Genomic DNA, 25,606 nt, shown 5'->3' with positions numbered 1-25,606 from the left:
CTATTTCATTCCAGTATTTTCCCATGTGAAAAAAATACCCTGATATTTTCATGTGAAAATATAAGGTTTCCCATCATGCAGTATAATGCTTGATTGTGTGTAGTTCCTACCTACTTTGTGAGCTAGAGCAAACAGAAACTGCCTTATATTTCAGACATAAAATTAATCTTTGATAAAGAAATATAACCAGATGGCGATCATGTCACTCTGAAATTATTTACCCTTATTCCTTGACAACAATGACAAACCTGCAGTGATACATTGCTGACTCGGCCTTGCATTGTTTTAAAATGGGGTCCATTAATTTACTAAATGACAAAAATGTAATTTACTGCCATAGATTGGGTCAACCCAATACTATCACTTAAGTCACATATTTTTATGATCAGGCTACGAAAGTGAGGTGAATTTACTAAAAGTGGGTGGGGGTAACATAATGTGCTGAAGAGCGAGATTAATTTTCTCAATTTCAGTTCTGGAGCAAGTTTGGTATATAATTCAAAAAAATAATATTTTCCTACATTAATATTGAAGATCATTTTGTGGTACCGAAAACTATATTTTAACTCATGGATTTGCTGCTTGTTAAAATATCATGGTTTTGGTACCACACAGGGATATATATCTGGTACCACACAGTGATATATATCTGGTACCACACAGGGATATATATCTGGTACCACACATGGATATATATCTGGTATTAATGTAGGAAAATAAAATATCCTCTAAGTATTGTAAACAAATAGTGATTTTGTACTATTTACTAGTGACAAGTAAATTTGTTAATATTTAATTATCTGAAACTTGTCAGTAATAATTAACACAAAACAGTCAACATAAATGTCAATTCATTGCTCTTTTATTAATAATAAGTTCATCATTTCAGATGATACAACAATTATGGTGCATATTTATGTAAATATTATAACTCTTGTCTGCTTATAGAGGAATAATTCGTATATTTTACATAATATTGGGTACATTTACTATCTTCATATAACCACTAGCCAAGTGATGGAGAAACAGCAGTGACCAAGTTCATGGTGTTGAAAGTCTTGATGGGTCAGTGGCCCCATCAAGCTAAATTCTAAATTGAATGTTGTTGTAAAAGTACAGAGTCTTTGCATGGACAGGAGAGATATTTTGCTTGATATAGTAAAACTAATACTATTTTCCAATTCTCTTATGGGTTTAAGTAAAGGCAAAGCATCCATTTTAGGCAGTTTGATGAATGATGCATGAACATTTGCCCCGTTTTTGAAATGTTGATCTTTATTACTGTGATTCTCTCTTCCCATATCTTCTGCCAGGCTGTGTTGTTGCTATTGGGTTTAACACCTTTTTTCAGCAGAAGATAGGCTGTACATGGCGGCCAGTATAAATGGTGGAGGAAGAACCCAGGAAAACCCTGGTAAGAACCACCAGCCCACAAGAAGCTACTGGCAAGCTTTCGAACATATCCACATTTGCTGAATCCGAGACTCGAACCCACGCAGATAGAGGTGAGATGGCAGTGATCCGTAATGGTGAGCACTTTAGACCACTCAGCCACTCTGGGCCTCTCTGCCATGCCATGCAGTGACACTGTAACATTATGTAGGTCAGTCATAAAAACCTTGATTGGAGATTTTTATATTTCTTCAGTGCTCAAGTCTGTTTTTCAGGTTGACAACAAGTTTGAAAGCATAAATAATAGAAAATCTGTATATTAATACATACATTATTGTAAAGATCTTACATTGCAAACATGGCTTTATTTTGCTTGATTTGTAAGCAAGGTGTCTAGTAATTTAAGTTTGTACTGGCTGGCTACCAGTTATCTGGAATTATTTTTTTTAAAGATAAATCATTTATCACTCATTATGTATTATTGAAATGTTTCACTTTATCACCAGGAGATAAACTTGGTTTTTAGGGATTGAATCATTATTAGTTTTGTTTCCTTCATGAAGTTAAACAGTAGATAGTTTGTGAGACTGACCCACTTTCCCTTATCAGTCATAGTAACCCCACTGGTTATCAGAATGAAAAAATGAACTAAAGATCTATTAAAAAATTAATGTGATTTGTCACTATATTAATTATTTAGTAAATGAATTTTATCTAAATCATCATTATGAAGAATAAAAATGAAACTTTCACAAACTTCAGAAAGTATGGAATCATACTCGGTTAATGGTACTAAAAAGATTCCAGCTACATTTTACTTCAGCACATATTTTCCCTTCTGGCAGTATACATTACTTGTACCATTTACCAAAATACAGTATACATTACCTGTACCATTTACCAAAATACTGTATACATTACCTGTACAATTTACCAAAATACAGTATACATTACCTGTACCATTTACCAAAATACAGTATACATTACCTGTACCATTTACCAAAATACAGTATACATTACCTGTACCATTTACCAAAATACTGTATAAATTACCTGTACCATTTTTAAATGTACAGTATAGATTACCTTTACCATTTTCAAATATACAGGATACATTACCTGTACCATTTACAAATATGCAGTTTATATTATATGTACCATTTTTAGAAATACAGAATATATTACATGTGCCATTTACAGATAAACAGTATTCATTACATGTACCATTTACAAATATACTGTACACATTATCTGCACCATTTACAAATATACACTATACATTACCTGCAACATTTACAATGATACAGTTTACATTTCCTATACAATTTTCAAATATACAATATGCATTACCTGTACAACTTACAGATGTTTTTTGTTTAAATAAGCCATACTTACTTGAAATCAATTTCTGGCCATCATTGTGACCATTGGTTTTGGTGTCCTCAAAGAAGGTTGACACAAACATAACTTTAATCTTTAAGATTTTCATGTTTTGCAGTTCTTCTTACAGGATCATGTCTGAAATGGATACATGTTACCAGCTGTCATAAAACTGGACTGCTGCCAATAGCATATGGTCACTTTTATTTAGGTTATTTAGTTTCACTAGATCATCTGTGTTACAGACACATTGAAATTTTCAAACATGGCAAGACAACTTATTTGTTTCCCCATTATTTCATCTACTGTACATAGTATTCTAGATAGGTCAGTAAAAAATTGGTTGTTGTAGTCATCCTCTGAGTTACAGTAGATAGGCCAGTAAAAGATCTATTGTTGTAGTCAGCCTCAGAGTTACAATAGGTAGGTCAGTAAAAGATCTATTGTTGTAGTCATCCTCTGAGTTACAGTGGATAGGCCAGTAATAGATTTGTTGTAGTCATCCTCTGAGTTACAGTAGATACTGATAGGTCAGTAATAGATTTGTTGTAGTCATCCTCCGAGTGTAGATAGGCCAGTAAAAGATCTATTGTTGTAGTCAGCCTCAGAGTTACAATAGGTAGGTCAGTAAAAGATCTGTTGTTGTAGTCATCCTCTGAGTTACAGTGGATAGGTCAGTAAAAGATCTGTTGTTGTAGTCATCCTCTGAGTTACAGTGGATAGGTCAGTAAAAGATCTGTTGTTGTAGTCATCCTCAGAGTTACAGTGGATAGGTCAGTAATATATTTGTTGTAGTCATCCTCAGAGTTATAGCAGATAGGTCAGTAAAAATCTGTTGTTGTAGTCATCCTCAGAGTTAGAGTGGATAGGTCAGTAAAAAATTGTTTTTTGTTGGCATCCTCAGAGTTACAGCAGATAGGTCAGTAAAAGATCTGTTGTTGTAGTCATCCTCAGAGTTACAGTAGATAGGTCAGTAAAAAATTGGTTTTTGTTGGCATCCTCAGAATTACAGCAGATAGGTCAGTAAAAGATCTGTTGTTGTAGTCATCCTCAAAGTTACAGGGATGGAACTATTGGAAACATACTTGTAGCAACATTTGTAATTTTAGAAACAGTAAATTAAACTGTACATCTAAGCATCCATTATTCACGAATGATATGATATAAGTAGAGAGTACATCACCAATCTGTTTAAAATCAATTCTACACTCTCCTACATGGAGATCTAAGGGCAACAACTTAGGGGTTCTCCTCTGGTCACCTTTGAATTAGCCAGTGAAAATGCAGCTTTGAGAAATCTGAAAGGGAATCAATTTGTTCAGCACACATTGATGCTCTTCAGCCATGCTGCTCAATCCCCCAAACACATAGATACAAGAGTTCATCTGATTGGCTGATAAAATCAGCTATTATGATAATACCATATGGCACCACAACAAGATCCTAACACATTGGCCAGTGGAGATCTGTTTTTAAGCAGATTGGCACAACACTTACTTCAGTGAATATATATAATATATATATATATATATATATATATATATATATATATATATATAATTTAAACAAAGTAAAAGAAGATGAAATTATTTGATGAATTCTGTGAATTGGAATTTAATGAAGATCACGTCAGCTGCTAAATTCAGGTCTAAATTTTCCCAGAGTGTCTAGAAAAATGACATCACATGATAGTAGATTCCAGTTTCTCACTGGATATAAGGAATTTGAGTGATTTAAGGTTCGATCCTGAGAAAAGTTAGTTTACTTAACATTGTTTTGTTTTGTTACCAAAGTTTGTTAAATATATCAAACATATGTAATCACCAAATTTAAATTTGCAGATATTAGCTGGTCTGTGAGTGAAGTATCTTGGTTTCTATGTACACAGCTTGCTCTGATGAAAAATGGACACTTAGTTGAAATGCCTAGGTTAAAGTTACACATTGATTTTGCTGATTTTTTAGTATTTTATTGACAATTTTTCAACTTTGAACCACAGTCAGATTGCAAAGGACAGAGACTTTGAAGAAAGCAAATTTTTCTCATCTAAATTTTTGTTGCAGGCCACTTCAAGACTTCTTGTAAACTATCCAGACAAACAGAGGAATGAAATTCTTGATTATTTGTTTCAGGTATGTCAGCACCATAATGACAAACTTTCTGTTTAAGTTTGCACATTTTATTCATGGAAAATGCAGTAAAATAATATTGAATTAATGTTGAAATAAGCTATAATAAATAAAATATTTTAATTTTATATTTGCACGAGCTGTTCTTAAACAGCATTTTGGTACTAGTTTTACTTCAGAAATATAAATGTGGACATGGAGAATTAAAGATTAGTGAAAATGGTTTGTCTTTGGTACCATTACACAATAACAACTATACAGGAACACTGGGCAAGTAGAAAAAGAAAAAGAAAAATATTCCAACTGGCTCAGAGTAGAGATTCTTATGACATTGCATAAATACAGTATTTGTTCGATGCTGTATTCATTGAATTTTATTTTTATTTTTATATACTGTATTCATTGAATTTTACTTGCCTAGCAAACTTTGTCAGCTTGTCAAACAAGGACTTTCCATGATCTTGTAAGAGATGATTTTGAAACTGTCAGAAAGCCTTTACAAAAGGACATTGGAACAATTAAGATTGACTGATGATTTCTGTTCTCAAGTTTTGATGGTCGATTATTATAGATATTTTCATGATTTGTTTCATTTTGATGTATGCAATACATATTGAATCCCCTGTAACTGTTGGTTTCATTTGATGTATGCAATATATATTGAATCTCCTGTAACTGTTGGTTTCATTTTATGTATGCAATATATATTGAATCTCCTGTAACAGTTGGTTTCATTTTATGTATGCAATACATATTGAATCTCCTGTAACTGTTGGTTTCAATTGATGTATGCAATATATATTGAATCCCCTGTAACTGTTGGTTTCATTTGATGTATGTAATACATATTGAATCTCCTGTAACTGTTGGTTTCATTTGATGTATGCAATACATATTGAATCTCCTGTAACTGTTGGTTTCATTTGATGTGTGCAATATATATTGAATCCCCTGTAACTGTTGGTTTCATTTGATGTATGTAATACATATTGAATCTCCTGTAACTGTTGGTTTCATTTGATGTATGCAATATATATTGAATCCCCTGTAACTGTTGGTTTCATTTGATGTATGTAATATATATTGAATCCCCTGTAACTGTTGGTTTCATTTGATGTATGTAATACATATTGAATCTCCTGTAACTGTTGGTTTCATTTGATGTATGCAATATATATTGAATCCCCTGTAACTGTTGGTTTCATTTGATGTATGTAATACATATTGAATCCCCTGTAACTGTTGGTTTCATTTGATGTATGTAATATATATTGAATCCCCTGTAACTGTTGGTTTCATTTGATGTATGCAGTATATATTGAATCCCCTGTAACTGTTGGTTTCATTTGATGTATGCAATATATATTGAATCCCCTGTAACTGTTGGTTTCATTTGATGTATGTAATACATATTGAATCCCCTGTAACTGTTGGTTTCATTTGATGTATGTAATATATATTGAATCCCCTGTAACTGTTGGTTTCATTTGATGTATGCAATATATATTGAATCCCCTGTAACTGTTGGTTTCATTTGATGTATGCAATATATATTGAATCCCCTGTAACTGTTGGTTTCATTTGATGTATGTAATATATATTGAATCCCCTGTAACTGTTGGTTTCATTTGATGTATGTAATATATATTGAATCCCCTGTAACTGTTGGTTTCATTTGATGTATGCAATATATATTGAATCCCCTGTAACTGTTGGTTTCATTTGATGTATGTAATACATATTGAATCCCCTGTAACTGTTGGTTTCATTTGATGTATGTAATACATATTGAATCTCCTGTAACTGTTGGTTTCATTTGATGTATGCAATATATATTGAATCCCCTGTAACTGTTGGTTTCATTTGATCTTACAGTACTTATTATTGCTGATAACTTTTAAACTTTTTCAGTACACTTTGTATAAAATAGACACTTCTATAAGTGTGACACAAAGAAAATATTGTACATGTATTAAAATAATTTTATTAACTTTTTAAATAACTTTAACTTTATTAATGCAACTTGCACAAGTGAAACAAAGGGAAATAATAAACGTAAACAGTTTGTGACTCCAAGTCTACATTCTTCAAGAATGAATTTCAATCAGGAATAGTAGGTTTATTTCCCAAGAGTGATACTAAATAATAGTTGTAATTAAAGTTGAGTGGATAAATCAGACTGGATGCAGTAATTTCATTTAAATGGACACCCATGTACATGTACAGTGGTCAGTTTAGCCTTTTCCCATGGATGACATTTGTTGACAGGTTTGACCATATTTTAGATCAGGTTAAATTATTTATGACATAAATAAACTAGAAAATCCTAAATGCAAGTTATATCTTTCTGGTTTCTTTGCATTTCATGAAAGCCTAATTTTGGAGCCTCTCTTCACATACTGAAAGTTGAGATCGGGGGAGATGCACAAAGCACAGGTAAAAATAATATATTTTACTTATTTTGTGCTATTTCTTTTTATGTTACAATTTTGAAGATTGTTTAGCTTGGAAAAATGTTCCTGCATTTAAACATTATGAACTTTTTGCTGCTGAGAACTTTCTCAATACTTCAGAGATAACAGATTGACCAGTAACTTACTTAGCAGTTGGAAACTGCATACAAATTTTCTCAACACTTCTCAGATTGATCCAGTACTTTCTGTAAGCATCTTTATTTTTCCTGGGATTTGTTTTTCAGCTACTAGTGTAAATAAAACAAAGCATCGCTTTTCACCACTTTTGTGAATTGAACATACTTTGATGATATTAGAGATTTCTATAGAAATTTTAGAAGTGGATGTTTTATGTGTACAAGATATATATACTAGTATGGTTGTAATTTGGATTGATTCAGCACCCTAATTTAATTTCAGTTTTGGTTTCTGTTTCAACTTTAGTTTGTTTTCTTTGCAGATGGTACAGAGGCTTCTCACATGCACAACATCTGGGAGGAAAACTATGAGAGAGGATATGAATGGTGGTTAATGGTAGAAGCCAAGAAGGTGGGTGATCTAAGAATAATGGTAGAAGCAAAGAAGGTGGGTGTGTCTAAGAATAATGGTAGAAGCCAAAAGTTGGGTGTGCCTGAGAATGATATATATGCATGAATCCACAGAAAGGAAAAATGAACACAAATTCTCATCTAAAATATTGGCATATATTCTTTAAAACACCACAGGAACCAGGTCTCATGTTCTAGTTTCATAAATAAATTATCTTGTTAAAAATTAGTCAATTTTTAAAGCTTTTGATTGAAGTTTAAAGATTGGACTAATATGTAAATTTCTTCAGCTTGTGTAATGTCAGATGTGCATGGCTGGCAACCCTCATGATTTTGGCTTGAATTTCACGACTTTTCAGTGATTCACGGATTCACGCCACATGCAAAAAATTACAAATTCTCCAATTCTCACTTATTTTAAATCCTTAATAAAATAACCAATTTCCCGTTAAGTGCTAGTTGTGATTTTGGCAGTTGCTGAAACGGTCTGGTACTGCTGGTTGCGATATTTGTGGAACTATAGCTGACTGATACAGTTGGCCTGGTAGAAAGCATTTTAGTGTATTTTAATCTATATGTATAAGAGTAGTTTTACAAATGTTTTTGAGAGAAACTGGGGCCTAACCAGAATTTTGCTCAGCGCATGCACCGCAAACACTGATTTGAATTACCATTTGGTACTGCATCCAAAGGCACTTGATTTCAGGGTAAAGTAATGTGTACACTCACCAATTAACATACATCTTGAAATTGTCTTCACCAACAAGGAGAAAGAAATGTATTGCACAGAAATTTAAGTTTAGTTTGGAATATACCAAAAATTGGCTGTGCATTCAGCCATCAAACACCGATATACATCATGCTTTTTGCACGCAGTGTGCTACAAATTTTAGCATTGGGCATGGTGGCAGAGACGATGTGAGGAAGCACATTGCAAAAAGCACATAGCACTTGGGAAAATTAAGAACTCGCAGCAGATTTCAGCTCTCGATGGAAGACCTGCAAGCTACCCTTGCTGAAGCATTGTTTGTGAATTTTCTTGTTGAACACAGTCTACCTGTATCAGCTGGAGACCATGCTAAACATTTGTTCTGACAAATATTCCTGGACTCGAAAATCGCATGACAAATTCATGTCAAAATTCACTAATTTTTATCCCTATTTTCACTAATTGCGAGCCTGGAGGGTTGGCAGCTATGGATGGAACCTGTTCAAAACTTGGTAGGATCAAGTGAAATTAACAATGTCAAAATACACCGTGACCCTACTATAACATGGTGGTTGGGAGCCATAGAACCTGACCATGTTATAGACTGAACCGTGTTATAAGCAACCAGGTAAGTTAGCTGAAGAAAGTGATGCATATACCCACAAAAAAATTGCAGGGGTTGGTAATAAATGCAGGCGGTAAAATATGTGCTTCATCAGCACAGTTACCATCTTAAATCGATGCATATTAAATGAGAAATACACCTGTAGTGAAAACAGAGAAGGCATACATAATAGTTTACTATATTTAGAGAACCACGAATTGGTACATATATGTGAATACTGTTCAGATATACATGTCTAATGTATAGCATGAATAGAGTATCAACAGCGTGTACTCACCCGCTAATCTCATCATGTACATTGAATCCACAATACAAGTGATTCCATCGAAAATATGCACACACACAGATTTAAAATATTCAGTAATTTTGTCCGAGGTTATATTGGTCTGAATTCAGTGAAAAACAGCACAATCACGTAACGAATGACGAAGCACATTTACTTTTAAGTACGTCCCAAGTCAGTAAAAGTTAGTTTGCGTGTTAAGCCACCATTGGTACTGTTCATATGCATAAACTTTTTCCCTGCAAAAAGGAATATTTCACAACACAGTTAATGTGTTCCAGTCACGCTGGAAAATGCAAAAATCCATAAGATTTCATTACTTTTATTTAAGTTTGGTACTGACTTCCTTTGAAGAAAAGTTTGCTTTTATTGAAGATTGTAGTCAGCTTTCTTTGATGAAAGGTGCATACATTATTGAAGTCACTGCTAAAGGACAGCTTTGGAGGGCCAGACAATGTCCATATCTTATTGTGGCGGGAACATCAAATAATTGTATTGCATGATTGAGACTGGTATTTTTTCCATTTGCTGAGTACTTTTTCGTAACATTCGGTGCTTTAAAGGTAATCTGTTTTCTTTGAAATTTCAGCAAACTATTTTATCTGGGTACATTTTTAAAAAGGACTATTCTAGTTACTGTTCCTCTCTGCCTATTGAATAAGCCAATAAGTAAGATGTGTGTGTGTTTGTTTTTGTTTACATTTGTGGTAGCAGCATGATGCTGCCCTCCACGCATGCGTCAGAAACTTACGAAAGGGTCAACAGACGATAGAGACACAGGTGTTCTGGTCTGATGAAAGGGATTATTACAGAAAATGCAAGTGTTCTGAAGGATTTAATTCTGAGTGAAAAAAAAGGAATTTTACTTAACATCCACATACAAATGTCAGTCTTTGTAAATATATGAATTACTAGCAAGCGGCCAAAAATCCAACGAAAGATAGATTACGAGATAATGCCTCGTCCAGTTGATCTCTGTTATTAGAAATGTCAACAACAGAAAAGCGGATATCTTACAACATACAGTAATCATGCTAGATGTCAAGATAAACGGATTATGATATAACAATGCACTGTTTAGATGGTTTGTCAGTATGGACAGAGAATGTGTATACAAGTTTAAACAGTAAAGAATATTGCCAATAAAAATCACCAGATGGTATATTTTGCCACCAGTAAGAAGGAAAAAAAAACAACTTTGCGACATTGGTGAAGCCCTACATGATCCCAGAATACACTTCTTATACGTTATTTTTCATACTTTTAAGAAGAAAACACTACATTTTTGTGTGCAAGAAAAATATATATAAAATTTCAGAAACATCGCCACGATCAACTTGTATTATTCATATGTGATCTCTTCCCTAAAATGATAATAAACCTTTTTTTTTTTTGTTTTTACTTTTAAGAAAGATTTTTTTAACGTACGAGAAAATTACATGTATATGAAATTTCGGGTGCCACACCACAACCGTGTTATATCTGAATTCATGTTATAACAGAGAGTGCTATAGCGGGGCACACTGTAGTTGTATAATTAGCATACTTCATCATGATTTTAATGGAATCAGTCTTGAAACAAATTGTATTTGTTCTTCCAAGGTTTCATTCTAAGCAAATTCTGCTGTTTACTCAGATACTTAACAACATGTCATTAAATGACATTTCTTATATTTGACTGCATATTCTAAGAATTTACAGAATTCAGAACAAAAGCAACATTAAGAATGCACTTAGATTAGCTTCTTTCAAGAAATCACAACACTTAATGTAATTTTAATATCTAATAGGAAGGATGACATAATCATGGAAAATATTTGATATTAGTTTTACATTTTAATGTTTCCACTGTTTAAACAACTTGTTCAAAAGTTTTAATTCTTCTATTTTTTTAGTATCGATAATTAAATTCTTTACTTCATGGTGTTGATATTTCAGTTGAAGATGACATTATACTCCTCTCCCTCAATAACTTGTGCACAGTGGGGTCCAAAATTATAGATCACACTATAAGCGAGGGTGCGAGTTACCGAGGGACCTCTGAAAAATATGAGTTATGCCATCCCCACTGGACAAAACCGCAAACGGGTGTGGGGGTGGGACAAGAAACTGGTCTGTTTAATGACTTAATACTCTATTTATAAACGCTTTGAGAATATTTGTCAATAAAGCACTTTTTCTAAGGAAGTTGTATGTTCTGTATAAATTACATTTATTTTCAAGATGCCCAACATCTGAAAGATTGTTAACATTTTTTTCAACTGGTTTTAACAACCTTCGCGTGTATGCAAAGCATTTGTACATTATGTCACTGAATTTTGTTGTTGATTAGTCTGGTTCCCTGCTCATTATAATACAGCAAAGTTCAAAGTATGGATCTATAAAGCAGGGTAGCAGACGTAATGAAGATACACGACAAAACAAGATCGTTCTTTTAAAAAAACTTAGCGACATTTATTTCGTTTAAGAATGGTCAGCATCGAAACTCAATTTTTGTACTTCTCAATAAAATATTGATGCCACGATTTTATTGCAATGTTAGTGAAATGTCTTCTCATCTCTAAGTGCTAATTCAGGATTTTGCTGAAGCTTGCTTGATCAGCAATGATTCTTATCTGTCTTTATTTGACAAAGTATTCATTTTGCTTGGTTGCCGTGCCACATTTATGATTGAGTAGGTTATTTTAAGGTAGTCTAATTATATTAAGAATACAATAATATTTATAACAGCATTTGATTGATCAATTGAAGTGAGTTCACATGACATACAACTGGGGCCGCTAGATCTTACACATGTAGGATTTGCATGCCTTTTAACTTTTCTTTAATACCACATCCTTTATTTGATACAAAAGATGCAATTAATGTGATACTCCAAAGGAGATCCGTTTTTAATTCAACGCAGCAATACAACAAATACCTCTGCAAGTCTTATATTAAAACATTTTTGGCACTTAATTAAATTCTCACAGAAACTCTTGTGAACAAAGCTGTTCAGATAGATTGATAAAGTTGACATTTGAATACAAGAGGGTACATTGCATTTATGGTCAATACACTTAAACCTACAAATACAAATTTCACTTAATAAAAAAAGGTATTTAATTGGTTTTTATTTATTAAAGTACTGCCTCCAGTAAGCGTAATTTCATTTTGTTGCTTATGATATAATAAGAATGTTATTTTGAAAGAAAATATTTTTAAAAAAGTGTGACATATAATTAAAAATTGACAGTCTCGTAATGTTGACTCAAATTTGCATGTCCTATTTACCATTTTTGATGACAAGACATGTGATACATCAAAGTTTCAGTTACAAATTGTGATCACAATTTTCTTCAACAAATGGGGTTATTTTTAGTTTTTAAAATGGGATCCTAGACTGACCCCACATAAGCGGTATTGGTGTATCAAATTGTGATCTGCCCATGGCGCAATAATATGCATTTATAAACATTTTTGCAACCATGTGCTATTGATTCTAGATCCATGATGAATTTCCACACATTAATCATTTTTGATCTATGAGAAAAAGTTTAATATGGTACACAATATCATTGCAATCCTTTCTGTTTTCTGTACCCCTTCCCCTCTCATGCATAATGGAGGGGAAAAAAACAACACTGAAATCTGGAGTGAGAGAAGAAAAGAATTTCAGTTGGATGAAAACATTGAAATTGAACTTACACCAAGTAACCTACAACAATATGGTTCGTCATAATGGTATATTTGCAATGATACAAAGTTGCAAGCCCTGCCAACATTATATAGCAGATTTCTTGGTTACCTGATGCACATACTGTGATGTATTTAATGTTTTGTTGGGTTTTTGTTGTTGTTCCCCCCTCCCCCCCCAAATGATCTAAAGCGCTTACTGTTCCAGATCACTGCCATCTCACCTCTGTCTGCGTGGGTTTGAGTCCAAGGCTCAGCTAGCGTGGGTACGTGGGAAAGCCTGCCAGTAGCTTCTTGTGGGTTGGTGGTTCTTCCCTGGGTTTTACAGGGTTCTTCCTCCATCAGTTATACTGGCCATCATGTATAGCTTTTCTTGTGCTGAAAAATGGTGTTAAACCCTAGAACAACAACAACAACAACCCCCTCTTTCTCTCTCTTTCTCTCTCTGGATCATTGTAGCAAGATACGGGTGAAAATCTATGAAAAGAAGAGTGCAGATGATTTTTGCTTCTGTCATCCCATGATGTCCCTGGACATATGAATGATGGCAAAAGTTAAGTCAAACCGACAAGAAGATGAAAGGGAGAAAGTTTTAAAGTCAAACCGACGAAAGAGAGAGAGAGCAAGAGAGTGAGTTTTATGATCAGTAGTACTGTTATTAAAGCAGAATAATGACTTAGATGAACCGTAAATATATTAAAATATTTTAATTACCTTTTGTTGGTTTGTCATTTGGCTTAGTTTCTAGTCCACATTAATTTCCATGCCCAGGTACATGAATGGCTTAGTGTTCATGTGAATGGCATAGCTAACTAAGTGTTTGTAGCACTCTACTTTCTTCATTAAAACCATCTTTCATATTTAATCATAAGTGTGTATTATATTGATTCAATAATGTGAAGACAAATAGAAACCAAAAAACAGAAAACAATCAACTTATTAATATGCAGTGGTGATTGTGAATAACCACAAAAGACATAAAACTACATTTTGTAGCGGACACACTTGGGGATGTGAGGAGTTCATTCACTCAATCAATACACAGCTGCTTGTAGTAAATCTTAACTCTGTTCAAATGGCAAATATATATATTTGTATGTGGTATAAATAAAATATATTGTATAGTATGTATGCTGTATCAATGATATACCACTCGTATAAATGTTTCATTAAATTTCTTTTTACCGGTAATGAAAAATGTATACATCTCATGCCATGTAATTGTTACAGCGTACATCATATATATATATATATATATATATATGGATTGTGTATGTATGTATCCGTGCATGTGTTTGTCATATAACTTCTCTTTCTTCCTATTTATAAAACCTATTAATAAGGGTCTAACAGATTATTTAATATTAAAATATTTGAATGCTGCTGTACCCCTACCCCCCTCCAGCCTTTCTCTCTCACTCTTCTGGTTGGTAAGGCTGCAGTAATGGACCATCAAACTTACTGCAAAAAATCATCTATATTAATCCATGAACTACATGATTTATGTATACAATTCTCTTTTCCAGTGCATGTACATAACTGTAATTTCCAACTTTAATATTAGGATTCATCCATATTGGAATTTTTTGAAAATCATCTAAGTTCTCTACAGTAAATTTTTTTATGTAGTTCAATATATGCTGCAAATGCATCAGTCCAGAACGTTTTCAAAGTTTTTCTCAACTTTGTCACAAAATCTTTGCCAAAAGTGAAAAATGGCACTGAAGTTGTTAAAATCTCTTTCTGTTTTGGTTTAGAGGTGACAAGTCTTCTCCCTCAAGTGAATTTCAATTGCTATACAAACATGTTTACATGTATATATCTATCATTTTCAAGCCTCCTTCAAAGTACTCCTTGGGGCCCTGAGTGGCCAAGTGGTCTAAAGCGCTCTCTGTTAGGGATCACTGCCATCTCACCTCTATCTGCATCGGTTTGAGTATCGAATTCAGCCAACGTGGGTATGTGAGAAAGCTTGCCAGTAGCTTCTCGTGGGTCTGTGGTTCTTTCCAGGGTTTTCCCGGGTTCTTCCTCCACCATTAATACTGGCTACGATGTATAGCCTATCGTGTGTTGAAAATGGCATTAAACCCCGCAACAACAACAACAAAGTACTCCTTACATACAACTTTCCTTTTTACTTGATCTTTTCCACCACACCATACAAACTTATGGAAAAGTAGATCTGACTCTTCAAGTTTGGCTAGGTGGGTTTGGTAACCTTAGAAATGGCCGAGTAATCTTGGATAGGTTGACTTTAGGTGGGTTTGGTAACATTAGAAATGGCTGAGTACTGGTAATCATGGATAGGTTGGCTTTAGGTGGGTTTGGTACCCTTAGAAAAAGCTGAGTAATCTTGGATAGGTTGGGTTTAGGTGGGTTTGGTAAACTTAGAAATGGCTGAGTAATCTTGGATAGGATGGCTTTAGGTGGGTTTGGTACCCTTAGAAAAAGCTGAGTAATCTTGGATAGGATGGGTTTAGGTGGGTTTGGTAACCTTAGAAATGACTGTGTAATCTTGGATAGGTTGGCTTTAGGTGGGTTTGGTAACCTTAGAAATGACTGAGTAATCTTGGATAGGTTGGCTTTAGGTGGGTTTGGTAACCTTAGAAATGACTGAGTAATCTTGGATAGGCCCAAGCTGCTTACAACTACAATTTTCCAAGTGGGGTAAGTTATCTTTCTGACCACTGTAAAAGTAAAGATTTAACTTCTCAAATTTTGCTTTTGTAATTGAGGCTGACTATATCATCTAACTCTGTTGAGAATATAATACATAGATACATGAAATATTCCGATCTAAATGATGTTCTCGTCAGTACCTTTTAGTACTTCCAGTTCTACTTCACATTTAGTTTTTCAGTATTTATACTGAGCCCTGAAAATTTAGAATACTGGTAGATAAGATCCTGAGCTGACTTAAGGAACTTCTCTGAGCCATCCAGGGTGAGAATGGTATAATCTGCCTATTGTGAAACAAGATATTCTGTGGTTTTTATTTTAATTCCTTTCATATCTGGATTTGTCCAAATCACTTGGGTTAATATCTCTACACATAATAGAAAAATATATGGAGATATGGCTTCAACTTGTTTACATCCTCTCTTGATTTTAAACCATGGTGAGCATTGTCCATTTACAGTGACATAAGATTTTATATTTTAAGTTTATAGAATTGATGAATCCAGCCTCGAAAATCATTGGTAAAATTGGGAAATTTCAGAACTTCATCAATAAAAGGCCACGTAACAGAATCGAATGCTTTCTCAAAATCAATTAAAAGAATTCCAGGTAGCTTGCATGTTTTCATTTAAAACATGATGGTCATATGGAGTAAGGATATTTTCTCCTGTGCATCTGCCTTTAATAAAGCCTGCTTGACACCACATATAATTATTGGTAGTATAGGTTTAAGTCTATTTGCAATGCATGGTGATGTGAGTTTAATACATTAAGAAAGGAAATGGGCCTCAGGTTTCTTAAAAATTGTTTTGGCCTATCCTCTTTAGGGAGACATAATACCTTCTTTCTTAGTTGATGATACCTCACCATTATTACAGGCAAAATTGATTGCTCTTACAAAATTCTGACCAATATCTCTCCGAAAGAGATTGACTGTAAATCCATCTGATTATGGACTTTTATTACTATGCATGGTTTTATTACTATGCATGTTTTTAAGGCTTGCTGTTGCTTCTGTTGGTGTAATTGGTTCATTCATTGATTTACTTTGTATATTGTCCAGTTTAGGGATGTCTGTAAAATGCTTCAAAATTAACTGTGTCTACATTGGGATAAGAATATAAATTTTCAGAGTATAATTAGTTTCTGTTCAGATTTGTAGTTTATTTTGTGTAAATCTTCCATCTTGCATGATCTTACTTGCATAGTTTCTATTTTCCAAAATTACAAAATTATTTTGAAATCCTTTCCCCATTTTCAATCCATTTTGCCCTAGATCTTACTTTAACCTCTTCCATATTTTGGCATGAATTTCAGATGTTTAAAATACTGATGAAATAATATTAAAACTTTAATAATATTCAAACTTTATCATAATAATAAAACTTGCATGCTACTGCCTCACCACAGCTGTTTTATAACCTAAAATGACAACCATGTCCAAGGTTACAGTCATAGATTGGCCATACACCATACAAGTCATTTTTTCATGTTTATTGGATGAAATATTTCATAAAATGATTAATTTTATTAGTACTGGACTTGGATACATCCATGAAATTATAATTTGTGTCTGATTGGGCTTCACAAATAAAAAAATTCTCTCAATTGTTTTGGACAGTTGGTATGTATTTGGGCAGGAATTCAGCAGATTCCAATGTTATTTCTGGTAGTCATATCAAGTCAGATACAAAAGATAAATGATAAGCAGATGGGTATTATTCTGGGTTATTTGAATTGCATACACATGTACACAGAATATTTGGTGGGATTCAAATGCATTCAGGCAGAAATGATAGTTTATTTTGACTGCAAAGGTAAATGACCCTAGGGTGAACACTGATTAATTAATGTTGAGTTGTAAATTAATTAGAAAAGGAAAATTCAGTTTTCTTCATTACATTATCATTATTAAATTTTATGTCGAAAATTTTGTTTAAAGCTTCTTTCTCTGTATGACGTTAAGACTTTTTTGTCAGACTTGATTGTTGCTATTGACATAGATTGTCTATTTACAGAGGAATCCTAGTATCAAATTGTATGGATTACCCTGGGCATTTCCAGGCTGGGTGGGAGCAGGAACACGAAGCCCATACACAAACCCTGAGATGACAGCTGCATATATTGTCAAGTGGATACAAGGAGCAATAAAATACTACAATCTAACAATTGACTATGTTGGGGTAAGGATCGTGTCCAAGAATTGCTGTAATCTGAAAACAGTTTATGTTGGCATCTGCAAAAGGAGCCATGGCAGCAAATGATTCCCAATGGATCCATGGCAAATGCATAAACTCTGACCAATAAGTATGTTAGGATAAATATTAAGACAAGAAACAGTGCATTATTTCAGATGTTATGGTCACCCCTTCAGTGACATATATATATGTCACTCTGGAGGGTGACCTTAAACACTGATGTGTACAAGTACCTGTAGTTGGCTCTAGAGTACAGTCAGTAAACTGTAAATAGCTGGATGTGTCATCTTAATATGTTATAGTACCAGTCCATGCCTGCAGGTTGTTGGAATTAATCGGTTTTCATTCTTTTTCATGCCCAAAAAGACAGCATCATTATAGTGGCAAACCACGTAGAAAAAAGGGGACAAAATGTTAGAGATATTAACTGAGGTATTAAAAATATATAGAAAGGGAATGCTTAGAAAAGGAAATTGATGGTCAAAGGCTCTGAAAGTTTTTCTAGAATGTCAGTTGTCCTGGAAAACCATACTGTACCTTATGTTAGAAGTATTGGAATTGTACATCAAGTGAAAATAAAGTATTGGAGAGCTATGTGGGAATTAATATTCATGACTAAAATCTGACTTAGGGAAACTAACTGCAGTCTCTTAGTAAGTATTCACACAAAATCCATTATGCATCATTTGTTGTCATAGGACCATTACATGATAGCTTACGTATTCACACAAAATCCATTATGCATCATTTGTTGTCATTGGACCATTACACAGTAGTTTATGTATTCACACAAAATCCATTATGCATCATTTGTTGTCATGGGACCATTACACAGTAGTTTATGTATTCACACAAAATCCATTATGCATCATTTGTTGTCGTGGGACCATTACACAATAGCTTATGTATTCACACAAAATCCATTATGCATCATTTGTTGTCATGGGACCATTACACAGTAGCTTATGTATTCACACAAAATCCATTATGCATCATTTGTTGTCATTGGACCATTACACAATAGCTTATGTATTCACACAAAATCCATTATGCATCATTTGTTGTCATGGGACCATTACACAATAGCTTATGTATTCATACAAAATCCATTATGCATCATTTGTTGTCATGGGACCATTACACAGTAGTTTATGTATTCACACAAAATCCATTATGCATCATTTGTTGTCATGGGACCATTACACAATAGCTTATGTATTCACACAAAATCCGTTATGCATCATTTGTTGTCATGGGACCATTACACAATAGCTTATGTATTCACACAAAATCCATTATGCATCATTTTTTGTTGTCATTGGACCATTACACAATAGATTATGTATTCACACAAAATCCATTATGCATCATTTGTTGTCAAGGGACCATTACACAATAGCTTATGTATTCACACAAAATCCATTATGCATAATTTGTTGTCATTGGAGCATTACACAATAGCTTATGTATTCACACAAAATCCATTATGCATCATTTGTTGTCATTGGACCATTACACAATAGCTTATGTATTCACACAAAATCCATTATGCATCATTTGTTGTCATTGGACCATTACACAATAGCCAAATGAAGCTGTACAGGTAAAGTAACCTAAAGTACCCTTCACTAGTACAAGTGTTTGACACAGTGAACATTGTCTTTAAAACCACAAGACCAAATTTCATAGGAAGAGTCTGGACATAAAATCTTGAAAATTATGTTGATGTGTCATACGTACACTGTTGCTGATGTTCCTAACAACAGATTGACTTCTTCATCATGCCATATATAATCACTTATAAGATATCTTATAAGTCCAACTGCACAGACCCAGATATACTGTTGCATAATGTACTGGAATCAAGACCACTCTTTATTCCAAATGCCCATCTTATCCTACTTTTTGCAAAGGTGCATCTGTTTGTTTGCAGTTCATACCAGTCTGCCTTAGATCTGAGACCAATAAGTGTAAAATCTGGACACAAAATCAGATTCCGACCACGGGCAAATTTTGGGTAGAAAAAATCTGGTCCAAAAAATGAGGTTTTTCCATCTGTATTTTGTAGTGCTACTAGATATTCCAGATTATTTGGTATCATTGTAGAGCTACATCTGTCTATCTTTCTATAATACCACCCATTTTATTGTATCTTGCATTACCATGATGCTACAGAGCTCGGCAGTAGGCTACTACCTCCTGCCACGTTAACTTGTCACTAGGGGTTAATGTGTTCAGCAGTGTAGTATATGTTATGTTTGATATCAATTTCAGCCATTTTACATTTTTGGTACACATATATTATGTATAGAAGGGTTTCAGAGCAGAATTGGATCATTTTAGCTGCATAATTATTTTTCACGGAAGAATTTTTTTATGTGGTTTAAAATCTTGAGAGAACTTGTTCACCATCAATCCAGTGAAGCCGCATGACCAACCGTAGTGGCCATATTTTATACTCTAAATTTACAAGTTCTTTGTCTGTGTCTACATCACTAAATCATTTGAATTTGATAATTTATAATAACTAATTGTTGCTTACATCAATATCAGAGCCTTTACTTAAGTTATTGAAGCTTTCATTGTTCTGATTCTAATCATGGAAGCTCATGTTAGTACTGAATGAAATCTGCAGCCTCCATTTTGGAGAGTGGAGAAAATGATCCAGTTACTTTAAATAGCAGATTATGACCAGACCTTAAACAGCAACCATGTGATCTGGCATAATGGTCATTCACACCAATGAATGTAGTATCTAATGGGGGGGTTTACCTGAAGGTGGCATTACAAAAACCCACTCAAAATGGCTGATGTTTACAGCAGGCATCGAAAGGCGCTTCCATGAGAATGGTGTAGAGGCGTCAAAACATGCTTCTTCCATGTGAATCTGGTAGAGGCGTCTAAAGACGATTCCATGCGAATGGAGTAGAGGCATCCAAAGGTGCTTGCATGCAGTAAAGGGTTAACATACTATCATACGAGACATTGCAGATGCCTCCTGTTATTTGCCTATTCACTATCAGGGCTTTCTTATTGCAGGGAAGTGACAAGAGGTCTTGAAGATACCTTTGATTTTGTGCCATTTCACCTTTCCATCTATTTTTTTGCTAGCCCTATAATCATTGCAGATGAATATTTTGCTTCATGGCTGTAGACTTTGTCATATGATAAGCTAAAATACACCATCTTTATTACTGGCCCTAATGGCCAAGAGTACTTTTTAAAATTAATATCAGTACACAACCATTTTGTAAGTCATACTTAGTAAAGGACCACTTATTTCTAGTAAAAAAAAATTGTTTCTCTAATTTTCTCTGGCACTTATCTGCCAATTCAGAGCATCTACTTCACTGTTAGCATAGTAGGAGGCATGAGAGATTTACATGTGGCAGGATTAAGTATAGGATCTGTAAAATTTCAAGGCATGACAGATTTCACATGTATGTGTGGCAGGATTAAGTATAGGATCTGTAAAATTTCAAGGCATGACAGATTTCACCTGTACATGTGATAGTAATTAAGTATAGTATCTGTAAAATTTTAAGGCATGACAGATTTCACTTGTATATGTGGCAGGATTAAGTACAGGATCTACAAAATTTCAAGGCATGACAGATTTCACATGTACGTGTGGCAGGATTAAGTATAGGATCTGTAAAATTTCAAGGCATGACAGATTTCACCTGTACATGTGATAGTAATTAAGTATAGTATCTGTAAAATTTCAAGGCATGACAGATTTTACTTGTATATGTGGCAGGATTAAGTATAGGATCTGTAAAATTTCAAGGCATGACAGATTTCACCTGTACATGTGATAGTAATTAAGTATAGTATCTGTAAAATTTCAAAGCATGACAGATTTCACCTGTACATGTGGCAGGATTAATTATAGGATCTGTAAAATTTCAAGGCATGACAGATTTCACCTGTACATGTGATAGTAATTAAGTATAGTATCTGTAAAATTTCAAAGCATGACAAATTTCACTTGTACATGTGGCAGGATTAATTATAGGATCTGTAAAATTTCAAGGCATGACAGATTTCACTTGTATATGTGGCAGGATTAAGTACAGGATCTACAAAATTTCAAGGAATGACAGATTTCACCTGTACATTTGATAGTATTAAGTATAGGATCTGTAAAATTTCAAGGCATGACAGATTTCACCTGTACATGTGATAGTAATTAAGTATAGTATCTGTAAAATTTCAAGGCATGACAGATTTCACTTGTATATGTGGCAGGATTAAGTACAGGATCTACAAAATTTCAAGGAATGACAGATTTCACCTGTACATTTGATAGTATTAAGTACAGGATCTACAAAATTTCAAGGCATGACAGATTTCACCTGTACATGTGGCTTGATTAAGTATAGTATCTGTAACATTTCAAGGCATGACAGATTTCACCTGTACATGTGGCTTGATTAAGTATAGGATCTGTAACATTTCAAGGCATGACAGATTTTTCCTGTACATGTGATAGGATTAAGTTAGATATATGATATAAAGCTTTCCTTTTGTTTTACAGATATGGAATGAAAGAAGTTATGACATTAAATACACCAAGGTATTTATGCAAACACTTGTCTATTAAATTATCCTAGTCAAAGAGAATTTCATTCATTCATCAAACCCCCTCTGTAATCAATGCATTTGTCAATTAAATATGCCATGGTTTGCAACAATGTCTACTTAGCAGATTGCCTTACTGAGTGCATTTTTTTCTCTGTAACAGCTAAGGTCTCAATAGATGACATATCCCATCACTTTGGCATATGTTGAGATTTTGTTGTTTAATTCAGTAAAGAATTTAGAGGAAGTTACAATTCTTTTATATCCAGACTTGTGTGGTTGTGTGGTTTTTATGTCTGTGTCCATCCATCCATCACTGTTTTTCCTTGAATTAGTCAGACTGATCATATATGGTTTGATGTTTTTACAAGTGTAACCATAAGTAGAAGACAGCTAAGGTTTTCAATCCTGAATGCATCTCTCTCTCTTAAATTTGGTGCTTTCTTAGTTCTGATTAATTAATCCAATTATAGCATTGGCTGACTTGAATCGGCTGCCAGCATTATTGCTTTCAGAGGTAGGAGGCATTAAGTAATTGCAATGAAATCTTTTCAGATACAAATTAAAATATTAAAATGGTCAGGACTTATACATTTTTCAAGATTTATTCATGAAATATTTAGTATAAAGTTGACATTAAAAAAGGAGAAAATTGTCAAAATATGAAAAGTCAATAAATTTGATTGATGAAGCAGGTATAGTTACCTGTACTCTGGCAGCAGTATACTTTTCTATACTTGCTCATAAGCTGAGTCAAATTGCAAACAACAAAGTTCCTGATCTGCCATAGCATAATGCTCCTGCCAATCAGAGTCTATGTTTTTTAGTCTATTGATTACTCCTAATAAACTGCACACACCCAGTTCTACTGACATATTAGGCAAAAAAAATGTGTATTTCTGGTCAGAAGACTCTCCCTGGATTTAATTGCCAACCCTTACAATTTTTCTACTAGCATTTGTAAAACAAATTTCCCAAAAAATTCCTGAAAATGATTTGTGCGTTTAATTGACTAATTGATCTGGTTTAGCCCAGTACTTGAAGTGCTTGGTACACTAGATATTCTAATCCTCATCATACTTATAATGTTCATACAAAAAAACTACCTACCTACCAAACTTTTAAAACCAGTACAGTAGGAAACACACAATTTTATTTTTTGAACTTATGCAGTGGCAGTTCTGTGTCTGTGCGGTTTGCAGTTGAACTCATCTTATAAGCAAGTATATATTGTAAAATAATATTCCTTAGCACCATGAAGAAGAAATTTGTAAGCTGGATTCTTCTGACTTTTAACTTTAGTACAATGAATTTAGTGCAATAACTGCATGTGACAACTGTTTTCTCTGCATTCTGTATTAAAATTTCTTTTTTTCTAAAACAGATTACAGCTGTAGATACTTTTATATGTGCACTTTAGCATCATTAAAATGATCTGTTTTAGATTAAATTGATGTACAAGGCTATTTAGTTTTACATGGTAAATTTGACGATGTACAATGATTTTAGCACTGCTGGTGATAAATATAAGAGCTAATGGGATGTTCTGCTGCCTGTCATCCATCAATGTTAGTACATGATAAACATAAGAGCTAATTGGATGGCCTGCTGCCCATCATCCATCAGTGTTAGTACATGATGAACATAAGAGCTGGTGGGATGGCCTGCTGCCCATCATCCATCAATGTTAGTACATGATAAACATAAGAGCTAATTGGATGGCCTGCTGCCCATCATACATCAGTGTTAGTACAAATTTGTCATAAATGACCTAGAGAATTGCCATTAAACTTTATACACACATTTATACCATTTGGATTATTCGTAAATGAAAATGGTACTGTCAGACAGCCAATATGGCAATTGCAGCATTAAACATGTTGCTACTTTTCCATAATGTATTGTCTTATCAACATGGGATTTGCACCAAAAATTATCGTATTTAATCTAGTTGGTTCTAAATTAAACTGTTGCCAATCTGATTTCTGGTATGACTGCCTTATTTGAAAATCTTAGGTATGATAGCTGCCAATCCTGAACCGAGAGTCATTTTGACAATGGATTTTTCTTATGATATCTCATTGGTCATAAATCAGGGTTCTCCATGACACCAAAATCTGCATCAGTGTACACATATTTTTCACTTTGGGATGCATGAAAAATTTTGGGTGGGTGTCAGGGCAAACTTCATTTATTCATTTCAACAAAGTGAGCATCAGCCATATAGTATGCAAGCTATCAAACAGAGTTCAAGTGATTATAATGGGATAAAGTGAAGCCACATAAGTTAAATCTCACAGACAAGGAGATTAGGACACCTGTTAATCAATTGTTGGCTCGTAATGGTCATTTTCGTCAGTGGACTAATAACACACATGATTTGATACCTCTTGTTAATAAACATTACTCAGCACAGTTCTAATCCATCATATTTTAAATCCTAATTGCTTTGTTTAGAACACCTGCATTTTATCCAATACCTTGTGTAGAAAAATAATGCCAAGATTTTAGGACTTGTTTGATTTGTCAGATGTATATGAACTTTCATGTTAATCGTCATACAATCAGTTGTTTTGTGGTGTCATTGATCGATATACATTTGTTTTTGAGCGATTATAATATGCATACTTTTCTGGTTTCAGCTTGAAATAATTGCTTTGGTGCCAAGTGCAATCTTGCATATAAGCATGATTCTCACCAGATTTGCCAACGGAAATCAGTTAATGCATCTATTTGTCTTCTTCAGATACTTTACCCAATAATAATACTTTAGGAAAACTTCTTGTACCCTCAAATCCAGCCCTCCTAGATTAAAACTTTTTAGCTTAAGAGCTAAAAGTTATCTGCCCACCTAGGTGACAGAGTGATCTCTGCTTGACACAAGAGCTGACACAAAACCCTGTGAAATCGTCAGTTAATACTTCCACTTGTGCCAAGTAGCACAATCTCTA

The 25,606-nt window shown here is 33.9% G+C and overlaps 1 protein-coding gene across 2 annotated transcripts in view; it reads left to right on the top strand.

Annotated features, from left to right (window-relative positions):
* LOC149794715 (galactocerebrosidase-like) overlaps window positions 1-25,606 on the top strand; it is a 97,413-nt gene that overhangs the window by 4,783 nt on the left and 67,024 nt on the right. For both annotated transcript variants that reach the window (XM_089964335.1, XM_089964334.1), the window contains exons 2-6: window positions 4,836-4,904; window positions 7,274-7,337; window positions 7,815-7,903; window positions 17,892-18,056; window positions 22,612-22,650. In XM_089964335.1, coding sequence (XP_089820461.1) covers window positions 4,836-4,904; window positions 7,274-7,337; window positions 7,815-7,903; window positions 17,892-18,056; window positions 22,612-22,650 — 426 coding nt within the window. The remainder of the gene's footprint in view (window positions 1-4,835; window positions 4,905-7,273; window positions 7,338-7,814; window positions 7,904-17,891; window positions 18,057-22,611; window positions 22,651-25,606) is intronic.

The sequence above is a fragment of the Sinohyriopsis cumingii genome, chromosome 7, assembly GCF_028554795.1.
Source record: "Sinohyriopsis cumingii isolate HCF-2022 chromosome 7, ASM2855479v2, whole genome shotgun sequence".
Taxonomy (NCBI): Eukaryota; Metazoa; Mollusca; class Bivalvia; order Unionida; family Unionidae; genus Sinohyriopsis; species Sinohyriopsis cumingii.
Note: the sequence above shows the minus strand (reverse complement) of the source record. Positions and strands in the feature narration are given on the sequence as shown.